The sequence below is a fragment of the Garra rufa genome, chromosome 15 (genome assembly GCF_049309525.1).
Source record: "Garra rufa chromosome 15, GarRuf1.0, whole genome shotgun sequence".
NCBI lineage: Eukaryota > Metazoa > Chordata > Actinopteri > Cypriniformes > Cyprinidae > Garra > Garra rufa.
Genome location: NC_133375.1, coordinates 31,647,976 through 31,674,132, shown reverse-complemented (window position 1 = coordinate 31,674,132; position 26,157 = coordinate 31,647,976). Strand labels below are relative to the sequence as shown.

Here is a 26,157-nt window from a genome sequence, read left to right as displayed (position 1 = left end):
TTTATTAAAGACTCCTGAAAAAAGTATCAAATATTAGGCAGCACAACTGTTTTCAATATTGATAATAAATCAGCATATTTATTAAGGATCATGTGACACTGAAGACTGGAGTAATGATGCTGAAATTCAGCTTTGATCACATAAATAAATTACATTTTAAAATATATTCACATATTCACAGTTATTTTCTGGATTTTTGATTAAAAAAAATGCAGCCTTGATGAGCATCTTCTTTAAAAACATTAAAAACAAACTAAAAACAAAAACACTTTAAATTTAAACTTAAATTTAAATTGAATTTGGGCATCACAACATTTTATTAATTAATTATTTTTTAGATCTGCTAAAGAAAAAAGTCTGTATAAATAATAAAAAGTACTTAATATAATAGAGGTGAGACCTCTATTATATGAAAGACTATTTATAGAGATGGGACCTCTATTACAGGAAAGTGCTCTTCAAGAAATGGTGCATAAATCCCATAATCTGGATTTATGCCTTTGAGTTAGTGTTAGATGATGACAAAAATGAGAAGAAATCCTAATATTGGCCAATATGGCATAACCGATAAGGTACTGATATATTGTGCATTCCCAAATTTAAAGGAGTACCTTTATTTTGCAGCTGTATATAAATATTTAATACACAAACAAGCAAGGAATGTGTTCAAAAGAATAACAGTTTGGTAATAAAACTAGAAAAATCTTTAATGTCTTTGATTGTAGTCCTCTAACATCAACCGCATCCTTTATGATGGTGTCAAATAGCAAACTTAAAAGTTGCTTTCTGATAGGACAGAAGAAGTAATTCATCTCTGTCAACTAAACGTCTGTTTTACAGATTTATTAAGAGAATTTCATTTTGCCTCGAGGTGGTTCTTGTTCTTTTGGCTCTTACTGATGAAACATGAGAAATCTAGCAGTGCCCAGCATGCAGCTCAAGGGTGCAACTCCGAGATGGCCATTAAAGAGCCAGTAATCACACACACACATTTCAGTCCACCTTCCATTTGAGGAGCTGTTATTAAACTCACTCCTATACGTACTAGCCACCGGTGACAGAGGATAAAAAAAAAAAAAAAAAAGGACTTGAGGTAAAAGTGCTTATCCCGCACCCTCTGACTACATCCATAAACCTGTACTCCATCAAACCAGAGACGGGACCCCATTTGCCTGCTTAACGTTCATCCTTCACCGGCAGCTGGTCAACTCAACTCACATTTTAAAATGCTCAGTCAATTCCAGAACTAGATGATCGGAGGGGGGATTTCTTCAACCCTGGCTATGAGGACTTTAGTATGTAGAGAGAGGGGTAAAGGACAGCCAGAACTGTGAGTTTGCACAGCACCTCTGAAGACTGCAGACCCTACTGGAAGATGCATCGGTTTCTTGTATTAGAAGAACAGGAAATCTCAAAGAGGGAGATGAAGGAAGTCAGAACAGAGTCATCTCTGTGGAAACAACCACCTCACATCACAGAGAGGTGTGAGGCAGTGTAGCCCATATAAAACATACAAGAAAGTGAATATTTACTCTGGGAATGTGAGTATACGCTGTTGTATATAGAGACTGACAAGGGATTTATCCACTGAGTCATTCTGCAAAACATTTGGATCCCTCATATGCACAAAAACCGACTTTGACAATGAGTTTCTGATGCCAATATTTACTTAATTAAAATGTAGTTAATATTGAAAGTGTCAAACAAAAACCCATTTACTTAATTTGAAAAATAAAAAAATTAAATCTAAATTAATTATGAGGAGGTATACACACTGTAGAATAAACAGTAAATCCTTTTTTCAACAAGGATGCATTAGACTGATCCACAGTGACAGAAACTTTTACATACTTTTACTGTTACCAAAAAGACTGAAGTAATGGCTGCTGAAAATACAGCTTTATCATGGCAGTTGTAAGTAAAGTAAATTACATTTAAAAATATATGAAAATAGAAAATAATTATTTAAAATTTCATAATATTACTGTTTTTACTGTATTGTTGATTCAACAAATTCAGCCATGGTAAGCAGATGAGACTTCTTTAAAAAGCATCTTTAAATATAGCTGCAAACATCGATTACCGGGGTTCAATCGCTTTAAGGCATTTAAGCACATATGAAAAAAGATATTATGTAGCAAGCCTTTTTTTGCAAATACAGGTAATTTACCAAAGAAATATTATGTTTTGTAATGTTTATGACTGTTATAGTGGCATCTGTGGTCCGTTTACCTTAAAACTTTGCACATTTGTTTAGAATCACCTGTCGCATGTGCTCACCAGGTTTCGTAAAGTTTTGAGTTTTAGGCTTTATAGGATTTTTGGTAAATTTGGACAGGCCCTATATCTAAATGAGCCTGTTATAGCTTCCCAAGGGGTAAATTTAAACATTTGGATAATTATTTACCTAGAGAGTCTAGAGAATTGTACTGCAGTGTTTTTTTCCAGATTGAGCAAAAAACCTAGGACTTGTAGAAAAAGTAGGTTTTTTACATCTTCGCAATTATTTAACAAACGATTTGATTGACAGCAGTGGTTCTAGAGGCAAAGTTGTCCAGTCATATGATACGAATATGGCGTGTATGTGTGAAATCCACATAATGCACAATCGTTTGCACCCTTGAAAATGCAATATCGCCCCCCACAGTAGCTGATTTCTTTCAAATTTCTCACAGACCTTTGAGCCCGTGAGTCAAACAGGCCCACCAAGTTTCGTTCCGATCGGCATTCGTTAACCATGTCTAATAGGTGCTCAAACTTCATTGGCTAATAGCAGCCATGTTTTTTTTTTTTTTGAGATACGCAAATTTCCTTATAGACACTTGTGGCACTTTGGACCAAGACCGTGCAAAGCGATTTTTATGTTGATAGGACAAATGGTTCCATATAGCCACTTTTATGTCTTTTCCCTCTTATAGCGCCACCAAGTGGCCAAGCTTCACATTTTTGTCCTGAAACCTCAGATTGAGCTCTTACATAAGTGTTCTGAGTTTGGTGAAGATATCTCATTCTGTTCAGAAGTTATAGGCATTTTACTAAAAGTGGCCATGCCCCTTTCAAATGTTTTGGCATCCCTTTGTGACGGTGAGTCGAAAGTTCAACTTTTTATGATCATTATTGATAATCATTCTCCAGAGAATTTTTCTGCACTGGTTTGGTTCCGATTGGGCAAAAAAACCTATTACTACTTTGCAAAAAATCCAAAATATAACTTTGATCGCTGTAGCGCCCTCGTCAGGCAGATTGGGGACTTACGGTTTGGTCTGCACGATCAGTTTCACGCGGAGATCGCTGATCTCGTGAATCGTGACTTTTCTATCAATTACAATAGGGATTCAGTGCTACGCGATTGAAGATGTTTATCCTTCTTGAACATCGTGAACTATTCAATTAATCTATAAATCAAACTACTCAAACTCTAAATCAAAACAACTTTATTATAACTGTATCAGCATCCTTTCAAGAAATAAACTCCTCAAGGACAAGTTAAAGCCTCTCTCTTTTTTATTACTTTACTGTTAGTTTTGTTAAAATTGAATACTACTGCTTGACATTGCACAACACAGATTATATACACATTCTGTTAATAGAATGTTTAAAATTTAATAAAAAAGGAAAGATAAAAGTCACCAGAGTATCAAAGTCAGTGTGACAAACACCGTTTACAATGACACCACTGATCTCATCAATGTTTCTCTCTTTTAGAGACATTAAAGGTGCAGTGAACTGACCATATTGGACGACACTATCGCTAAACAACCAGAAACCGCAGCCACTCTGCATCAACTTGACTCAAGGCTCTTCCCTATGGAAACTTTATGTGCCGTGAAACAGACAGACGGAGAGTGAGCATAAACCCACAGAAGAATAGTTCTGAAAGTCTGGTCATAAAAGACTCAAGGCCTGTTTTAAATGTACATTACTCTTCTCAGAGTAATGGACATGAAGAAAAAGTACATTTCAACCCGATCACCAAACTAATTAAAAACAAGTTTTTGAATGATCTGGCTACTTTCTTGCACACTAAACATGGCAAATGGATCAAGTACACATTTGTGGTCTATCTAAAGCTTTTAAACATTTATAGCATGCACCATTAGAACTGATTGACAGATGAACTGACCAATCAGAATGCAGAATCTGCTTTTTGTCTGACAAACAAACCAGAAAGGAAAGTAGATTTATGTCGGAGGACTTGACTGAGTCTGCTAGGATCAACATGACTCTTATAAAATTTTGGTGCACATAAGAATCCTTTTTCATAGCTAAAAGAAAAAAATATTTAGTTTTGATATTCAATAAAACTGTTTCAAGGAATCTCCAAAATTCAAGTACATAAATATATTGGGATGAAGTACATAAATAAATAATAACTTGCTTACTTTCTGGACAATGTTCAGGACATTCAGTCTTTTGTGTTATAGAAGCTATAAATTTACACAGATGAAAAACAATTACACTAATGAGGAAACAATTAGCTTACAATGGGTCCCTATCTGTGAATCATTAAAATAACAGCCTAATTTTCTGGGTGCTATAGGACTTTCATTTTCTACTCGTACTTTCTACAAACTTACATTTTGAGCTACTGTACAATATTTTAAAGTAAAAATATTACAATACAAAAAAACAAAACAAAACATCAGAACGTACAGCATTTTGATTTCAATTAGGGCTGGGTGATATGGCTGTGATCACAATAGAATCCAGTCATCCAGTCATTGTTCCTTTAACAAATTAAATATCTTAATATGTAAATTAGTTCCTTAGCATCTACATGTTCTAATGAGTGATATTGTTTCAAATCATGAAACAGGCTTGTTTTCCCTGACTTTCATGATGTGCATCTTGCAGTGCAGGCTACAATATTAATAACATCACTTTTTTTTTTTTTAAATGCACACTTTACCATAGCTTGAGTTAACAGTAGTAGTAGCTTGAGTTAGAAAGCAGGTGTAAATTCATGTTCATTATCACAAACAGTAACAGTTAGTGAGTTTATTTTTATGGTGAAATGTATTTAGTTTTATCAAATTAACCATTGGTCTTTCATAGTAGCATAGATTTAGATCATGATAACCACAGTTAAAACCACACACATAGCACCTCAATACCATGGTAAAAATGTAACTATGATTAAATTAGTGCTGTCTCTTTTTGACAAGAAGTATGTTTATTTAGTCACAAAACGTCTTTACAAGCACATCAAACAGGAGGCTTTATCATTTGCCGTAGCCTGTATCATTAAAGCGTGAATGAAACTACGAGCTTCTGCAATCTGTTCAGCAGCGGCAGCTCTTAAAGTGGTAGCAGTCAATAACCCAGCTGTTGTGATGTCTATTAATTAAAGAACAAAAGAAAAAAGAAAGTATTGCAATATTAATTTCAGAAAAAATGATTAATTAGTTAATTTTTTTAATCGATTGACAGCACTAGTCTAAATACATTTCGTAAAAAATGCACAAACGCTATAGCCTAATCACAAAAAACACTGCAATTATATACCGTTGCTACTTTAATACATTTTAAAAGTGTAATTATAATAAAATTTGATGTGATTATCCCACAGTTCTACCACAGTTAAGCTACAGTTAGTGTTACTACAGTAAATCAGTGGGAAATGATAGTGATTTGTAGATTGAAAACGCATTATTTTTCACATAATTTACATTATTACAATAGCTTTCTCCCCAGGCTGGCACAAATGGCTTGATCAGTTCCGGGTTTGATGAAGCCCGCCTTCCGAAAAACTAGATGTGTTGTGATTGGTTAACAGTCCCACTGTGTTGCAATTGGCAAACAGCTTAGACGGCATTTCAGTACTGCCACACCCCTTCCCAAAGCAGCAAGTTCCGTGTACAACTGTGCAAGCTAGATTAAAGTGACTCTTATGTTTTAAATATGTTTATTTTTCTTACAAAAAACACATTGGATCGCTAAAGAAGGCTTTTACTGTCCAAAGGAGCCATTCGTTGTAGTTCTTCAAAAGGGATTTTTTAAAAACTAAATATCTCCCTTTGGAGTGGACTTTGAGATTTGTAACTTTGTATGTTTTTTATGCCTAAACATACACACCACACACTGACTAAAATTCATAAAGTGAAAAGGCATAATACTCCTTTAAATCACAGAGTCATTTGTGTTCTTCGCAGAATTCAAGCGCTTCATATTGGATCTCGCAAAGCTTTTTAGTGCTCGCGTGACCGAACTTTGAGCCAAGTGGATAAACATTTTGTATAGTGCACTTCAGATAAGTAGCACTGTTTCATTCCGTTTTTAATGCATAAACATTATATCGAACATTTATCGAACTCTGACCCTGGACCACAAAACCAGTCATAAGGGTAAATTTTTTTAAATTGAGATTTATACATCATCTGATGTAGTTTTTCATTGATGTATGGTTTGTTAAGATAGGACAATATTTGGCTGAGATACAACTATTTGAAAATCTGAGGGTGCAAAAAATTCAAAATATTGAGAAAATCACCTTTAAAGGTGTTTAAATATAGTTCTTAGCAATGCATATTACAAATCAAAAATTAAATTTTAATATATTTATGGTAAAAATGTACAAAAAATCTTTATGGAACATGATCTTTACTTAACATCCTAACGATTTTTGGCATAAAAGAACAATTGATAATTTTCACCAATAGAATGCATTTTTGGCTATTGCCACATATATACCCATTCTACTTATGACTGGTTTTCTGGTCCAGGGTCACATATCGTATTATCAAGGAAAATTAAATCACAATAATTACTTTTGTATTTTTATAAGTGTGACTATATGAATGCAAACCTGAATATATAGTTGTAAATCACAATATGGAGAGACAGAGAGAGACGTGAAGTGAAGCAGAGAGTGCCGGTCAGGCCCTCAGGCTGGATTCTGTCTGTCTGCTTGTCTTTGAGTCTCTGCTCTTTGTTGCAGTAAGTGCTCTTGCTAGCCTGTCAGATCCACAACTGTTGCACTGTCTCTTTTTCCAGCTCCACATCTGGAGAGGAGCAGGCACTCAGAATTCATCACAACCAGGCACCTGTGCGAGGGAGCGGGGCTCGAGTCACGTGACGGGCCTCTGTTGAGATGGACGGGCTCTTTGCCAACAGAAAATGACTGAAGGTTGGATGAAACCAGGGAGCTCTGTCTAGACAGACGGGTCATCTGAGTCATGATAACCGAGCATCAGCGAAGACCCCGGGGCCCTCTGCTTTTATGCAAAATAAACATTTATACATGCTTAAATATTTAATCCAATACATTTATTTGAATCTACAAAGGCCGCGCTGCTTGTGCTATACGAGATCTGTATGTTACCCCGCGCGTCTAAATAATTCACATCCATAAATGCAGATCTGAGTTTGATCTCTTTTAAATATTCAGATGGCTCGAGCGTTTCACACTCGGGTATGGATAATGGATCTGGATGCGCAGCCTTCAAAACAACTTCATTCTCCATTTGCTGATGCGAACTCAACGTTCGAAATGGGCAGCGGCGAACAGACGAGCTGACGGTAGAAGAAGCTTCTACGCATAATCATCCATCAAAGCGACTGTCAAAACCCGCTATGCTTCTCTGTCTTTATAATGTTGTTAGAGGACTTTGATGACTAAAGATACAATAAACAGATGTGACAATTGCCGTTGAACATGACAGTTGTTGCGAGTCTGCATTTTAAAGTTGTGAAAATAGTCTGTATGAGCGTATTTACGGTGTTTGGACACTGATTGCTTGTACGTGGCGACGCTCGATCGGATTCAGCAATCTGATTGGTTGTTGCTTTACAAATGTGCATGTAAAACAGTCATGCTCGTATATACCTCACCAGCCAGCAGACTTTTAAAAAAGAAACGTGTTTGACCCTGAGAGGCGAAGCATTAACGGAGCAAAAGAGGTAATTGAGAAGTACTAGACGACTCTTTTTGTGGAACGCTCTTCGCATTTACTTGCCTCATTGAAAGTGAAAGATATGAGAGAAGTAATCCCAGTATTACACTGAATCCAGGCCTGTTCTCTGGTGCTTTACCTATAGCACGTGTGTGGGTGTGTGTGTGCACGCTGACTTCCTCCTCACAAGGCCTCTGTTTAAGTACATCACGTCTGTGTGTTACACCAGAGAGTGTTTTACTACTGCAGTCCAAGCTGTTGTAGCCTCATCCTGCTCTCTTTTTCTTCATTCCCTCCCTCTCTCCTCCATCTCTGCAGGTCATTAAGAGTATTGTACTGCCACATACCCAAGAACAGAGGACATAAAAAGACAAATAAGGCCATAAAATGTCCTTATGCCTGTGCATACAAATACATTCGCTCTCGCTCTCTCTTGTTCTGTTTCAATGTCCCTCCCTCACTTTTTCTCCCTCTTTCAGTATCCATTTTTTCATTCCTGCTTTATTTCTGACATTATATCTTCTATATGAATTATAAAAAGGCTGATTGTACATGCTAATGAAATGGCAAGAGAAACCTAGTAGCTCCTGCTAAAAAATGAAAAACACTTAAAAATGTAAGCTTTTCACTGCAGCATACAAGGTATTTTTTGTCTTTACTAAAACTCAGGACCACTACATATTTATTTCAGTATTATTTATATGATTTAATAATATTTTGAATTAGCTTTTATTTATGTATTTTTAGTTTTAATATCTATTTTAGTTTATTTTTGTAATTTCTGTGCATTTGTCTTGTTTTTTTCTTATCAAGGCTGTGTTTATTTAATAAAGAAATACAGAAAAAACAGTCATTTTGTGAAATATTACTGCAATTTAAATTAGTGGTTTTCTTTGTAATATACTCAAGCAAAGCTAAATTTTCATCAGTGTCATGTGAAATTATTCTAATATGCTGATTTATTATCAATGTTGAAAACAGCTGTTCTGCTTAATAATTTTTGGACCCTTTGATAGTTTTTTCAGAATTCTTTGATGAATAAAATGGTTAAAAGAATAGCATTAAAAAAATATAAATCTTTTGTAACAATATACACTGCAGTTCAAAGTTGGGGGTCAGTAATTGTTTTCTTTTTTTGTTTGTTTGAAAGAATTTATTACTTTTATTCTGCAAGCTATTTTTAATAAATTCTGTTCTTTTAAAATTTTAATTCATCAAAGAATCCTGAAAAAATGATCACAGGTTCCAAAAAAGATTTTAAGCAGCACAACACTGATAATATATTACCATATTAGAATGATTTTTTTAAAGGATCATGTGACTCTGAAAACTGAAGTAATGGCTGCTGAAAATCAACTTTGCATTACAGAAATAAATTATATTTGAAAGTATAATAAAATAGAAAACTATTATTTTAAATTGAAATAACATTTCATAATATTACTTTTTTTGTATTTTTGATGAAATGAACAGAACTTTGATGAGCTTTTTAAAAACATTAAAAATCCTACTGATCCCAATCTTATGAATTTTAGTGTTTGTAATTTTACTACTTAAAACGTATTTTATTTCAGTTATTTGCTAAGAAAATTCTAATTTTTATTTATGTTTTTTTTAAGTTTACATTTATACTCCTGTTCAAATGTTTAGCTAAAATATATACATATTTTTTTTTCGGAAATAAATGAATACTTTTATTCAGCAAGGATGAGCTAAATTGATCAAAAGAGACAGTAAAGACATGTATAATGTCTTAAAAGATTTCCATTTTAAAATACATGTTGTTCTTTTTATTAGAGAACCATGAAAACAGTGTATAAAGTTACAAAAATGTATATTAAGCAGCTCAACTGTTGTTTAACACTGATAATAATAAGACAAGTTTCTTAAGCATCACATCAGCATATTAGAGATTAAGATTAGATTTCTGAAGGATCATGTAAGCCTAAAGAGAGACTGGCGTAATGGCTGTTGAAAATTTAGCTTTGGCACCTCAAGAATAAATAAATTACATTTTCAAATTAAAATAGAAAACAGTTATTTTATAATGTAATAATATTTCACAGTATTGCTGTTTTACTGTATTTATGATCTAATAAATGCAGCTTTGGTGAATATTAGTGACTTAAAATCAAACTCATCTTGTTTTATGTAAGGAATAATTGACGACGGGCCATAGAATTCTACGAAAATAATGCACACTATGTGCATTATTTTCGTAGAACTCTACGGACCGAAGTCAATTATTCCGCTTATACTACAGTTACCACACCTCAAGACATCGATCAGATGATATATTTCAAGACATTTGTCCATTTTTTTATCCTTAAAACGCTATTGTGAGTAGGATTAATTTCTTACGCAGCTCATCCAATAGCTTCGTTGCTAGTTCCAAAATGTAATTTTAGACCTAGTAACAACGCTTGAGCCGTTGATAGCGAACTAATGCAGTTAATAATGAAGTTTAGACAGACCGACAGACAAGCAGACAGACAGAAAGAGAGGGAGAGAGATATTAAGTGCATTAATTACCTCTCTCAAGGGTGACTGGCAGCATCGTCTCTACTAACAGTTAAACTTTAAGTTCATTTTCTTCAAGACCACGCCGTTGTAACCTCGCTTGTGAGAACTGTCATATCGTTTTTAAGTTGTTAATCGTCAGAGCAGCGCTAACAACATTAGCGCGAATGCTAACGCCAGTGCTAACTGTATGTGTGTGCGTCTGTGAGTGAGAGAGAGCGAGAGAAATAGAGTTTGTGCTTTCCGTACATAATAAAACGTAATATTGTGGAAAAAACATGGACATAATCTGTCGTTTTTATCCTGTTGTTTACTGTATTTATTAGTTTGGCCAGTGTCATTGTGGGTTTTGGTTATTTTGCTGTTTTGGGTTGTAAGGACCTTTGAAATGACTGAAATCGTGTGGTGAAGTGATATAGACATGCACTGCGGTCAAAAGCTGCCTGGAACTACGTTCGCCGTGCGTTTCCCAGAGAATAATGCACACCTCTAGAATGTTTGTCAGCCAATCAGATTCAAGCATTCAACGGCCCTGTAGTATAAGGGTGAATTTATCACAGTCTGCATCAATAACTGCACTAGATTTACCTGAGGTTCTGTTCTTGCATTGCTTTAACATATAGATTTGCCATTTATTTTCCCCCTGATATATTTGCCCTTTCAAATCCTATTTCATGTGAAACTGATTTCTTTTTTCCATTGACACCATATTTCTTATCAATAAATGTCCTTTCATCAGTGGCTCCCCGTGCCTGGCTCTCCTTGACGAACGTGAAAGTGATGAAGGCCCTAAAAGAGGGCTTTAATCTCTCGAGCATTCCTAATGAGTTTTCCTCTACAATTATTTGATAAGAGCGAGACGGGACTGTAGGCAATGTGAATGATCCAGTACCTGTGCAGATCATGTACACGCGCACACACACACACACACATGCATCCTCATAGACATTTACATGTGTCCCTCCCCTTAAAGAAAATGAGCGTGCAGTGCATAGCAGATGCAGGAAGATTTTAACATAATACAAACTGACAGAAACACCTGAAACGCAACAAAGGCGTGCGGCAACGTAGTGTGCAAACATGCAGTGACTAACCACACTGAGGCCCAGCTGCTCTCGCTGCAGGTAATCGAGATTTCTGCGCTCCAGACTGGCCAGGTAATGCTGCAGACGGGAGTAGGTGTAGGGGTAGCAGTACGCGAACTGATAAACGTCATCCTCGCGGTCAAAACAGAAGGCAAAAGACATCACGTAGTTCCTCCGATGGTCGGGGCAGCGGTAGTAATACACATTCTTGGCTGGCAGTCTTTGCCTGTGACAAAGAAAGAAAGACAATATGACAATGAAATGTGCCTTGTTTGCTTTCTCAATCAACATTTATGGGTTAATGTGAGGTTGTTCTGAAGAAATAAAAAGTTTGTGTCATATTTTTGAATGATACTGTGAAAACATTCTCTGTAATTATACTTTTCAGCTGATATAGGCTGCATAGGTGATGATTTTTTTTTAATTATTATTCTTTAAATCAGCCATATCATCACGATCACAACTCAATCAAGCCCTAGTTGATAAAATAAAATCCTAACCTACCTTATTTCCTGCCTAAGGTTTTTTTTCCCACTGGGAAATATCTGACATAACTGAAGTTTAATCTGTAAAAAAATTAAGTAAAATAAAATAAAAAGAATAAAAAGAAAATAAAGGATTAAATGACATGAGAAAAAAATAAAGACGGGAAAAGGGAAGAAGGGAAGAATAGATGAAGTAAGATTAACTGAAGAAAAGAGTACAAATAAAAAATAATAAAGTTAAATTAAATTAAATTATTAGATAAGGTAAGAAGACTACATTAAATGAAGTAAAGAAAAGGGTATAAATAAAATTTTAAAAAAGACATACGGTAAGAAGACTCCATGAAATTAAGTGAAGAAAAGGGTATAAATAAAATATTAAAATATATAAAAAAATAAAAATAAAAGAGAGATAATGTAAGAAGACTACATGAAATGAAGTAAAGAAAAGGGTATAAATAAAAAAAATTGAGTGAAGGTAAGAAGAAAAGAAATAAAAAAGAAGAATATGGTATAAAAAAAGGAGAACAAGTAAAAAGAAAGTACTATATAAAAATGAAGTGAAGAAAATGTAATAAAATTAAAATAATAAAATAAAATAAATAAAATAATAAAATAAAATAAGAGATAAGGTAAAAGAAAGCACTACATGAAATGGAGTAAAGAAAATGTAATAAAATAATAAAATAAAATAAGAGATAAGGTAAAAAAAAGTACTACATGAAATGAAGTAAAGAAAATGTAATAAAATAAAAAAAGAGATAAGGTAAAAAGGAAGTACTATATGAAATGATGTGAAGAAAATGTAATGTAATAAAATAAAATAAAATAAAATAGAATATTAAATAAAAACTAGATAAGGCAATAAGAAAATACTATATGAAATGAAGTAAAGAAAAAGTAATAAAATAGAATAAAACAAAATAAAATGAAATATTACATAAACAGAAGGCAAGAAGTAAATACTATATGGAATGAAGTGAAGAAAAGGTTATAAAATAAAATAAAATACAATAAAAATAGATAAGGTAAGAAGAAAAGACTACATAAAATGAATTGATGAAAAGGTAATAAAATAAAATAAATAAAATAAAAACGAGTGAAGGTAAGAAGAAAAGACTACATGAAATAAAATAAAAAGAAGAAAAGGGTATAAAAGAACATGTAATAACATAAAAATAACAAAATAAAATAGAATAGAATAGAATATTAAATAAAATAGAGATAAGGCAAGAAGAACATAGTATATGAAATGAAGTGAAGAAAAAGTAATAAAATAGAATAAAACAAAATAAAATGAAATATTACATAAACAGAAGGCAAGAAGTAAATACTATATGGAATGAAGTGAAGAAAAGGTTATAAAATAAAATAAAATACAATAAAAATAGATAAGGTAAGAAGAAAAGACTACATAAAATGAATTGATGAAAAGGTAATAAAAAAAAAAAAAAAAAAAAAAAACGAGTGAAGGTAAGAAGAAAAGACTACATGAAATAAAATAAAAAGAAGAAAAGGGTATAAAAGAACATGTAATAACATAAAAATAACAAAATAAAATAGAATAGAATAGAATATTAAATAAAATAGAGATAAGGCAAGAAGAACATAGTATATGAAATGAAGTGAAGAAAAAGTAATAAAATAGAATAAAACTAAATAAAATGAAATATTAAATAAAAAACATAAGGCAAGAAGAAAATACTATATGAAATGAAGTGAAGAAAAGGTTATAAAATAAAACAAAATAAAACAAAAATAGATAAGGTAAGAAGAAATTACTACATGAAATGAATTGATGAAAAGGTAATAAAATAAAATAAAATTAACAAAATTAAATAAAATTAAATTAATAAAATAAAAATAATAAAGAGTTAAAGTAAAAAGAAAAGACTACAAGAAATGAAATGAATCAAAGAAAAGGTAAGAAAAAAGTACTATATGAAATGAAATGAAGAAATGTAATAAAATGAAATAAAATAAAAAAGAGATCAGGTAAAAAGAAAATGCTATACGAAATGAAGTGAAGAAAAGGTAAGAAGAAAGTACTATATGAAATGAAGGAGAAAATGTAATAAAATATAAATAAAATAATAAAATAAAATAAAAATAGAAAAGACTATATGAAATGAAGTGAAGAAAAGGGTATAAATAAAACTTAAAAAATAAAAACTGCAGGCCAGTCTACATCCCCTGCAGTCACTCACATTACTGTTGCTCAGTCAGATCTCTCTCTCTCTCTCTCTCTCTCTCTCTCTCTCTCTCTCTCTCTCTCTCTCTCTCTCTCTCTCTCTCTCTCTCTCTCTCTCTCTCTCTCTCTCTCTCATCCAATTCCTCTCCCTTTAAAAACCCATCTAGATGAAGGCAAACACTACCAGCAAACTGTAAACAATGAAAATTTCTGCAGTGCACAATGAGCAGCCTGAACAATGAAAGCAATGTTATTTGCATATAAAATGATATACTGTGCTGTTAATCAGTTTTATGTGGCGCTGCTGAAAGTAAATCTGCACATCTGCAGAGAAAGAGAGAGAGAGTGAGAGTGAGCAAATAGCAGTGAAGGACAGGCAAAGAACATACGATGGAAGGCAATGGAGGGATGGAGATAGTGAGAAGATGAGAAACAGAGGAAAGATCAGAGCTAGGATGGCCTGACTGTGGGACAGGGAAGAGAGAGAGAGAGAGATCAGATGGAGATGCTATCTATGTGAACAGCACAGAAGCTTCCACACGGCCATACTGATAAGACAGAGAGGAAACAGCTCTCTAAAAATCAGCCTCCAGTCTTTCCATCTTATTCTTTTCTACTAAACAACTCACATACACACTCTACACTGATGGAACTGGGTTAGTGTCTTTGTTTAAACACTTGAAAAGTTATAAACACACACCTGTTCTCTTATCTTCAGTGACCCATACACAGAAATGTATACAAACACACAGACCTATGCAGTGCGATCCAAAAGCCTGAGACTATATTTAATACATGAGATTCGGAATCCTATTTAAACCTGAAAATATAAGTTTTAAAATGTCAAAAAAAAAAAAAAAACTCGATGCAAAGTTCAATATTTCTGATTCTGTGCAAATCATTTTAATATTTAATATTACCATCAAGCTAAAACTACTAAATTATTTTGAAATCTGTTCATTCAAAAACTAAAATTATGATTTGCAACAAAAAATACAATATAGTAAAATAAATAAAAAATAAAACGTTGCATTTTTTTTTAGAAAAATGCGAGAAAAAAAATCTAAAGTCTGAGACTAAATGGAAAATATGAGACTCAAAAAGCATGATATTAAATATATTTTATTAATTAATTTATTAATATAAATTTAAACCTTATAATTAAGTTTTAGGGTTTCAAACATTTTTAAGAAAACTTAAAAATGATTAAGAAATATATAAAATAATAATAATAATAATAATAATAAAATAAAATTTGTATTTTATTAGAAAAATGCACAAAGAATTCAAAAGCCAGTGTAAAATTAGTGTGAAAATTTCAAAATCCTATTTAAACCGGGTAATATAAGTTTTAAGGTTTCAAACATTTTAATATTAGAAACAATTTGTATGTAAAAAGATTAAGAAAATATTTATAATAATAATAATAATAATAAAATAAATGTTACACTTTATTAGAATTTTTTTTTAATATTAAACAAAGTTATGATGTAAAATGAATAAGAAATATATATAAAAAATAAAATAATATAAAATAAAATAAAATTTGAAAAATGCTTTTTGCATTTTTTCATAAGCCAGGGACTTATTTATTTATTTATTTATTTTTTTAAAATTTCAAAATCCACTTTTTTTTACTTGGTAAGATAAGTTTTAGGGTTTCAAACTTTTTAATATTAGAAAAAGATGATCTAGTTTTAGTAAAATGATCAAGAAATATTAAAATAAAATAAAATGTTACACTTTATTAAAAAACATTTTAATATTATGAAAAGTTATGACGTAAAATGAATAAGAAATAATAAAAATAAAATTTAATTAAATAAAATTAAAATTATTAAATAAAATTCAATAAAATTTGCAAAATCGCATTATATTAGGAAAAAAAATACAAAGCCAAATTACAAAATGCTTTTTAAAATCCATTACTATTTCAAAATATATTTTAGGATTTCAACTCATTTAATATTAGTTATTATATAAAATGAACAAAAATTATTCTGATTATGCATTAAACTACATAACTATTGTAATAAAATAATGATATTGATCACCATCAATATACAACTAGTAAACATTCTGAAATCCATTCAATAAAATAAACTAATCATATTAGCAAAATGCAAAATAGAAAAATAAATGTTACAGGTACAGTATACTGTATGGCTGTTTTCCAAAAGCGAGCTACATAAGTCTCATTTTAGGGAATCATAGGCCTGTTCCAAATGCTGTCTAGGTAGGCAGTTTACAGCAACCTACATACAACACATGCACTGCTTAGCTTGTTTCCTGTATTAGCGAGCCCCTCGGGTGCAGCATTGTGATTGGTCATTTAAAAGAGCATGCTCCACCCTGATGTTCATTAAGAACCCCTAAGGAGAAATAAAGCTACTGTATGTAGATCTATGCAGATATGAAACAGCCACACACGGTGCATGCCAACATAACAGAGCATCATCCATACATACACACACGCAATCCCAGACTCCTGTGCTACCTGAACAAAGTGAACCGCTGAGCCGAAATGAAAGTGAATTAGCTTTTCTCTGTGGAGGAAAAGACAGCAAATGAACGATCAAGCTGAGAAATCCTCTGGGGGACTTCTACGACACTGCCATCTCTACGGGTCTCAAAAGAGTGTTAACACACAGGACAGGTGCCTGCTTGGACCAAACTACACTCTACTGCTAACTCGCACTCACTGACACATTAAATGATCTGTAATGCACATCAGGCTTGGCAACAAATATACTACACCACCAACAAACTCATGACCCTTCACTGTTTGTTACTTACATCTAAACACACACTTATTCCACTCAAAGACACAATGATAACCTCAAATGTCACTTGAAAACATAAACCGAAACCTTATTAATTATTAGAAACAATTATTAGATAGATACTTTATTAATTTGAATATACACAGCTAAACCTAAATTTATGTGTAAGTCTCACAAAGCCTGTCTGGAGCCACAAAATAAAAATAAACAAATAAATGAATTAATTTTGTGCACAAATAAAACAAGGCCTACATTTAGTAGCATTAAAATATTTTTCATGATTATTATTTATTAGGCAATCAGGCAAATTTGCTTCTCTTTTTCCAATTACCATAATGCATTCTTCTGTTACCATTTATGATGTTACTATTTCCACAGTAATTTTGAAAATCAATATTTTCTTTTAAATAAAATACCATAATAAATACCATGAAACACACACTACTGTTTAAAAGTTTACTTAAACATTTTGAAAATAATTTATTCATAAGCCGATACTATGATTTGCAATTACAAATAACTAAATTTATTCTGCATTAATCTATACATTTTAATATTAAATATGACATTGATCACCATCAAGCTAAAACTACAAAAACATTCTGAAATTCCTTCATTCATAAGCTGATATTATCATTTGCAATAAAATAAATAAAATGTTGTATTTTATTTTTAAAAAATCTAAAGTTTGACACTAAATGGAAAATATGAGACTCAAAAACCCTATTTAAACCTGATAATTAAGTTTTAATTAAGAAAAGTTATGATGTAAAATGAGAAATAAATAAGAAAAGAAAAAAAAGAAAAATGTTGCATTTTATTAGGAAAACAAAAACAAAAAAGAAATAAGTCTGAGACTAAATAGAAAATATGAGACTCAAAAAATGTATTTAAACCTGATAATTAGGTAATAATAAATAACCTGATAATTAATAAAATAAAATAAATAAAATGTTGCATTATATTAGAAAAATGCTAAAGCCTGAGACTATTTTGAAACCTGGTAATAGAAGTTTTAAGATTTTTAACATTTTTAACATGAAAAGTTATGAGAAATATTCTACTTTAATCTGCACCACTATTTTAATATTAAAATCAATTAATGACATTGATCACCATCAGTCCAAAACTACTAAACATTCTGAAAATGTATTCATATAACAATAAATAAAATAAAATAATAAAATAAATAAAATAAAATCTTGCATTATATTAGGAAAATGCAAAAGCCTGGGACTATATACTGAATCCTGAAAAAATATATAAATATAATATAATATAATATAATATAATATAATATAATATAATAAATACCTTTTTTATTATTATTAAAACAGTTCAATAAAAATACCATAAGATTTACACCATATACTGTTCACAAGTTTAGGGTCATTAAGAATTTATATTATTATTTTAACAAATTCATAATCGTCTGCAAAGATATTAGAAGGACATGCTCAAAAGTAAAAAAAAAAAAGACAAAAAAGAAAAATTTCTGATGGATCATGTGACACTGAAGAATTAATGTAAGAATATATTAAAATATAAAAAAGTTATTATTGTAATAATATTTCACAAAATTACTATTTTTACTGTTTTTAATCAAATAACTGTTGCCTTGATGAGCATAAAAAACTTCCGAATACATTTTGAATAATGTGTACATATTTCCCAATTTAAGTAACATTTATTTCACAAGAATAAATAAAATAAAATACTAAAATGGTCCTAAAACAGAAAAATATTTTCTCATTTCAAATATATTTCAGTCATATACATACATATACATGTGTGTATAGAGTATGTATGTGTGTACATGCGTGAGCCTCATGCCCAGGGTCAGCTGTGCTCGCTGCAGTATTTGGCCTGCGTTTGAGTGGGGTTAGGTTCAGGACCCGCGGCTGTTTGCCGTGCACCCGGACTACCCTGCCAAGCAGACATTAGCCCGCTCACACACACATGCTCCAACTCTTCCCACGCAGGGTTAATGAAACAGCGTGACACCTCACTTTATTTTTTTATTTATCTGTTTGGGCATTATCCCGGTTCCTCTCCAGCGTTTGACCTTGTTGGCTATTGAGCGAGTCGTGGCTATTGATTTTAATTACCCAGCGGGAATTTACTGCTCGCCTTTCCCGCGCCACTGCGCTGCTATTGGCCAGAGAAAATAGCTTTGTGTGTTGCCCCTCTCTGTGATAGAGAGAGAGAGAGCCTGGTGAATCTCGAACCTGCTGGGCGGTTTTCTATCTTCGCTGCAATGTATGTTCTCCCCTCTATCATTCTCTCTCTCTCTCGTTGTGGCTGTTGGTAATTTGTTTTATCTAAATGATAGTGCCCCATGCCTCCCTGTGCTGGTGGATGTGGTACAATGCCCCCCGTTCCAAAACACATTTATCTCGCTGTGTGTCTGAGGGGGAAAGAAAAAAAAAACAGGCCGGCGGACAATAACCTCCACACACACGGCTTAACAATTGAGCTGCCCACCGAACGCCCCGGCCTTTTATACACACTCCCCACACACACAGCGAGCTGTTGCTCTCCTTCTCTCTTTCCATATAGAGAAAAGGTCAGCGCCTGAAGCTCAAGGTGACAGACTTTCAAAATAAAAGAGTTTTCGTAACTTGAGTAAAGAAAGCCGAAGTTTCTTCAACTTGAGCGGACAGGGCTATCGATGACTAGCGTTCGTATCTCCATTTTCAGGCGCGTGTGTGCTGTTGAGCTAAATGGCCCGGCCCGTACCGAGGTGTCATTCCCCATCGCGGCGCTTTTCAACTCCGTTAGCAGGAACACGACGGGGCCTTTGATGCCGCCGCGGCTGTCGGCTTCCCTCTGAAGGGAACTAGACGAGGGGGAAAATTGCTAGCTTTCATACGGAGCGGGACATCTTGTCTATATTCTCAAATCAATCAAGCGTAGAGGTCATCGCAGTGGCTTCTGTCTCTCTGACTCTTTCCGTCTCCGTTTGTCGCCCTCCCCTATTCTTCTAAGAGCACTGGCTGTCATCTGCTTAATGTTGTGAAGGTTAAATGGTTTCAAATATGAGCACGAAGCTGTCAAGTGCCACGATTCTTCTCTCATCCTCCTGACAAAAACAGCTGAAGAAAAAAAGGGGATCTATTACATATACGGATATTACATTTCATCACGACGGCGATGCTCTCAGATCTGCGCAGGCTCTTTTGACTTTGGACGTAGGCCCATATTGTGTAATTATTGCTCAAACAAGCGATCCCACTTCTAATGCGTTTATTGTTTTACATTTGATACCTTTCTTTTCTCTGAATTTTTCTCTCACCGTAATGTGAGAGGTAGAGGGAGTGGAGTGGCCCTCCTGTGATTGATCTATCATTTGGGACATGAATCAGACTGGAGAATAGCACTGGATGGCACAGTTACTAAGCAACCTCACTTGCTTTGTGGTCGAGCTGTCCATGTGCGATGGTATGTTTGAAATGAGGGGTTTTTGGCGTGCGAATTCGCTGTGTGATTCTCTAAATGGTGAAGAGCGTTGAATGCACGTGAAGGATCAGAGAGGAATGAATCTAGGAGCCAGGGCCCAAATTAGCCAATTTAGGCATGAGGGTAGACATTGTATTTGGTGTTGGTTAATCATAGAAGATACAAGTCATGCTGTGCCCCCTAATAGTTGACAAATCATCAATGAGAAGAGGCTTGGTCAACCAAAATTTTATTAGTCGCTTAAGTTGGCCACACACTAGATGACACTTTAAATCTTAACTTAGTTTAAAACCATAGGAGACCATAAACATGAAGACAGTTTCAACTGATTTTTAGCCTTATAATCCTCTGAATGCGCACACTAGATGACTCGACCAGGCCACGAGATCACACACTTGTTGATCGTAGGAATCATAGACTGTAAAAAAAAGATGGACGGAGCGTCTCCGCTTCATTTCACTACAGAAAAGTGAAGCCAAAGCGTCTCAATATGGCCGCTGCAATCTTGGGGGAAATTACGTCATTTGGAGCCAAAGTCTGTGCAGTAGAGGTTCGTTTGGAGCCAGAGTCTGCGCAGTAGTGTCGTGAGGCGGAGGCGTCAAAGTCCCGCAGACCCAATCGCAAGATCACAGTCATGACACCACACCCCGTTTTTATAGCATTAAATAACTACCTAAAAGCGAACTTAGTAGAAAAAGAACACTTGAACATGAATCAGCATTATAAGAACTACCTCACACGATGGAAACCATCTTTGGAAAAAAAATATTTGAAGTGTAATTTGATTATTTAGTTTGGCTTATGTCCCATTAGATTACATGGAGAGGGTGGGGTTTATGACCTATACTGCAGCCGGCCACTGGGGGGCTTCACTTTTCGGGACTCGTGCGGCACACTTGGTAGGAACGATTTCACGTGACACGTGATTTCACAGAGACTCGCGAGATCAAATGCGACTACAGCAGAAAAACAAATGGAGAACAATCGATGTTAGGGCTGTCACTAATGATTATTTTGGTAATCGAATAATCTGTCGATTACTCTGATGATTAATCAAGTAATTGTATAATTAGAATTAATTTTTTGTAGTAATAAAATTAGGCCTAAGTGAACAATAGCCTTTAAATTGACTTATTTGTGCATATATGTGACCCTGGACCACAAAAGATTAAGTAGCACGGGTATATTTGTAGCAATAGCCAAAAATACATTGTATGGGTCAAAATGATCCATTTTTCTTTTATGCCAAAAATCATTAGGATCATGTTCTATGAAGATATTTTGTACATGTCCTACCATAAATATATTAAAAAGTAATTTTTGATTAGTAATATACATTGCTAAGAACTTCATTTGGACAACTTTAAAAGGCGATTTTTTCAATATATATATATATATATATATATATATTTTTTTTTTTTTTTTTTTTTTTTTTTTTTTTTTTTTTTTTTTCTAATCATTTTTTTGCACCCTCAGAATCCAGATTTTCAAATAGTTGTATCTCTTTCCTAACAAACCATCAATGGAAACCTTACTTATTCAGCTTTCAGATGATGTATAAATAGACCTTTATGACTGGTTTTGTGGTCCAAGGTCACATATAATAGCACTGAGGCAATTATAATTAGTTCAAACAAAGTATCAAAAGCAAGTAATCATATGGTTTTATTGAACAAAACTGTTGAAATACATACCCCCGGTTTCACAGACAAGGCTTAAGCCTAGTCCTAGACTAAAATGTAAAGTCTGAGCTCTTTCAACTGAAAGAAACTTGCACTGAATGATCTTAAAATATATCGGTGCCTTTGTTTTGTCACAAGATGCACACCAAGGCACATGTATAAAAATTACTTAAATGTTCTAATTGAACTATGGCCTAATCCTGGTTTAAGCCCTGTCTATGAAACCGGACCATAATGTATTATTAACAATAGATAACGGACATTATGTAAATAATTCAAGTGCATAAACCTGCATCGCGTTTTATTTAATTGATTTAATCGCATTTTATTTATTGAAATCATAGTGTTTGTGAATTTTTAACAGCATTATGCTTTATTATGATTTTTCAATGGGTTTAATATGAGGATTTTAAAAAATTTAATACTCGAATAGAATTGAGGAATAGTTACAGCCCTAATCAATGGTGTCTCTCCTGGCATGTGTTCAGTTTCACTTTGTAAAAGAACGTATTAAAAACAATATGGGTTATGTTCTTTCTCAGTACTCTGCTTTTGTAGCATTTTTGTGGCTGCAACATTTCAGCTACAGAAGCCCGCAACATCTGGTAGGTGACGCTTGCTCACTCTCATTGGCTATTATGGGTATCACATCAGAGGCAACCAGGATAAGAGTCGTAAGTATCAAACAAGTATCAAATATTTACAATTTTAGTTCCAAATTGTTCCCGCTCCATCTCGATCGGGAGCAGTTAAATAATAATAATGACACCACACAACAGAAGATTTCTTTTGGACAAAAAATAGTTTGCATACAGGTGCATCCACTACTGCAGAGATGAAGAGTAAGTGTCGCCGACTTCATCTCTTCAGCCGAAAAAAGAAAGCACTAGTTTATCAATAAATTATTTTTACTTTCAAAACAATGACATTTGATGTAAAACATTACTGATTGGTTCATATTTTTTAACACTGTTTTACTTATGTTGAAAGTCATTTTTGCTATTGTTAGCTAGAAGATACAATCTCGGCCACAAACCAGCAGAATTTGCAATAACAATGAATACAAAATGCATAAAAAAATGTCTGTTTCAGGGCAAACATTTTCAAAAACAAGTCTACTGTTGCACACAATCTCTTGCAATGCAAGGGGAATCATGTAAAATGGTTATTTGGTTTGATATTCTGATGTAATTTTAAAAACTAAGTGGCCCAAACATCATTGACAAACTAGGTTTACTAACCTACCCTGTCAAAAAATATTATTGCAGTACATTTTACAAGAAAACCCTATTTCAGTCTTTCTACTTCAAAATGTCATGTTTAATTCAATGTGTTACTTGTCGTTTTATTCTGATTACTTCTGAAGTTTACTAGCTCATTCCTGAGTGCAAAACATTTCAAAGGAAATGCTACACCATTTTTTTTCACTGTTTAACATCTACTAGATTTTTTACATTAGTTTCAGTCTAAGAAAGCACCAGCACAAAATGAATTACAAGAGGCTTCCAATATTGATTACAGTACAGAGTTTTATTTTACTGATGCTAAGTAAGCCTATAGGGGTTTACTGTCTTTAATAAGAAGTGACAGATTAAATCGGAGTCTATCGTGATCTATTACCCTCACTAGATTGAAATGCATAGCTGCATTTAAGCTCAAGTGTTTATGAATTCTGCAGAATAGCATGAGTGGCATCATGACTGAACATGCCAAGTGCACTATGCAAAATGACACACACAGACGCACGTGTGTTGGAGTCTGAGATGCAGTGCTCTTCACAAGCGCAGGGGGACACGTGTAATATTAGCGCTAAGAGCCCTGGCCATCATACTGCCTTCACAGCTCGTAAATCATCCACTCATTACAGCTCAGATCATAAACGTACACCCCTGAGAGAGAGAAAGAGACAAACTCTCAGGCTAATATATTCCAACCTAGCGCTCTTTACGACTGCTGCCCGCCAAAAAGAGCGTCCGGGCACCTCTGGGGTGATATTGGGAGGATAATACTAGAACATTGGAACGTCAAACGGCACATTCAGATGCACTACCACACGTTGGCCTGTCTTAAAAACTAAACGGAGAGAGGATACGGATATCCCGGGTGTGTCGGTCTTCAGATTAGCTGTGAGATTAAGCGGCCTGCGTACAGGGCCGCTGGAGAGATTTGGCACTCGTTACTATTGAACAAAATACAGAAAGTTGCACCAAAGGCTATAGGAGCTATAAAGGCTAAACGGTAAGTGGTTAATCAATACGGCAGCTCTGCATAGGGCACATTAATGCTGCACTGGTCAGTACAAACACATCCTGACATAAAGGACAGGCCCTTTTATTTTACTTTAAACTTAGCACACACTGCACGACAGGAACTTGCTGCCCTGCCCACTTTGGACACTAAGAGTTCCACTTACTGTCATGTTGCTGGTGTTACTTGGTACGTACTTTACACAAGTAATCACAGACTTGTCGATTACGAGATCATGTCATCCCTGGCTGTTTGATCTCACACACACTCATTCACACAGCAATGCAAGAGCTGATTCTAGACAACATGCCAAGTCAACAAACAACATGGAGGAAGTGTGTGTGATCGTTATTGCATTGAAAATTACTTAGGACACAGGATAAGGAGGAGAAAAATGACCCTCAGGATTATATCTGAACCAGTGTTTTTAGTATCATTGATATATTATTATGGTTTCTGTTAATATTTTGAATATTTTCTACTTTTATTTTAATTTTAATGCGGTAGCTTTTTTACTAATTGTATGTGTATTAGGCCCCGTTTACACTGTAGGTCTTGATGCCCAATTCTGATTTGATGCCTATATCCGATTTTTTGGGCTGTCCGTTTACACGTTCTTTCAGTTGTGGTCTATATCCGATTCATGCGTTTACACTTGCCATACCATCTTAAACATTGCGCATGCATTGTTATCGTTTACCTCCTCCACACGTGCTTCCTCCTGAGAATTATACGTGATCAGTGCTGATCAAACGAGTCACAATTAACACATTTTTAAAAATATGATGCGTGATTTGTTGGACTACGCTACACCCGTATGAAGTCGATAGAGTCAGCAAAGTTGATTATGAGAAAGATTAAAGTTTTCCTCCAGCTCTTTCCTTATTAATAATTACTATATTAATAATCACAATACAGCTATTTTTATTTTATTTTATATTTGCAATTTTAAATGAGAACAGATACAAAAACATATAACAATAGCCTAGAAAGAAAAAAAAATACCTTTACCATTTTACAAAAGCATTCATGTGCGAAAAACAAATACTCAAATGTGTTTATTAGAAACAAATTGCAAAAGCAGTTTAAAGAAGTGCAGCGATGTGTTTATTAGAAATAAATTGCAAAAGCAGTTCAAAGAAGTGCAGCGAGCGATTCTCTCTTTTCTTTTATGGTTAGATTAACATTAATGAGACCGACTACTGTACAGATATACTGTAATGCACAAATCTGGTGTATAGTGGAGGGGCTAATTTGCATATACCCACTTCTAAATCCCCTCTGATGCGCATCATGTCCTGCATTAGCTAAAATCATGACAGTCCACCAGATCTGGTCATATGTGAATACATGTAAATATTTGCTAAAAACATACGATAAAAACAGTGATGATGCAGTCAGGACCGTGGCGCCGGCTTGCTTTGAAATATATTTGATGATTGCGCTTGATGCGCATGCGCCCGCTCCTCCCGCACCCCATCATAATAATGAAAACAATAACTTACAAATAAAAAGAAGCGCGTTTTTACGATCAGAAATTTCTTAAACCAGTAAACCCATGTAAACTTTTAAATGGGGGCATACCCACTTCTACAGGCACCACTGCACAACTGAGTATAATGTTACACATAATGTTACATGTTACACATATGTTTTTCCCAAACAGTTCCCCAAAGCATTCACTTAAGACAGAACAGATTATGTTTGCGTGAATAATGAAATAGGCCTACTGTAATTCTGTGTATGTGTGTATTTATTGGGTTCGCGCGCCGTCAGAAGTGCGTTATGCGCACACTTTGGATGACAGTCAGCG

At 33.9% G+C, this 26,157-nt stretch overlaps 1 protein-coding gene across 1 annotated transcript in view; it reads right to left on the bottom strand.

Moving 5' to 3' along the window:
* The window catches only part of agbl4 (AGBL carboxypeptidase 4), a 486,475-nt gene that overhangs the window by 205,977 nt on the left and 254,341 nt on the right, over positions 1-26,157 (bottom strand). Inside the window, exon 5 of the mRNA XM_073818790.1 lies at positions 11,507-11,723. Within this exon, the coding sequence (XP_073674891.1) occupies positions 11,507-11,723 (217 nt within the window). The remainder of the gene's footprint in view (positions 1-11,506; positions 11,724-26,157) is intronic.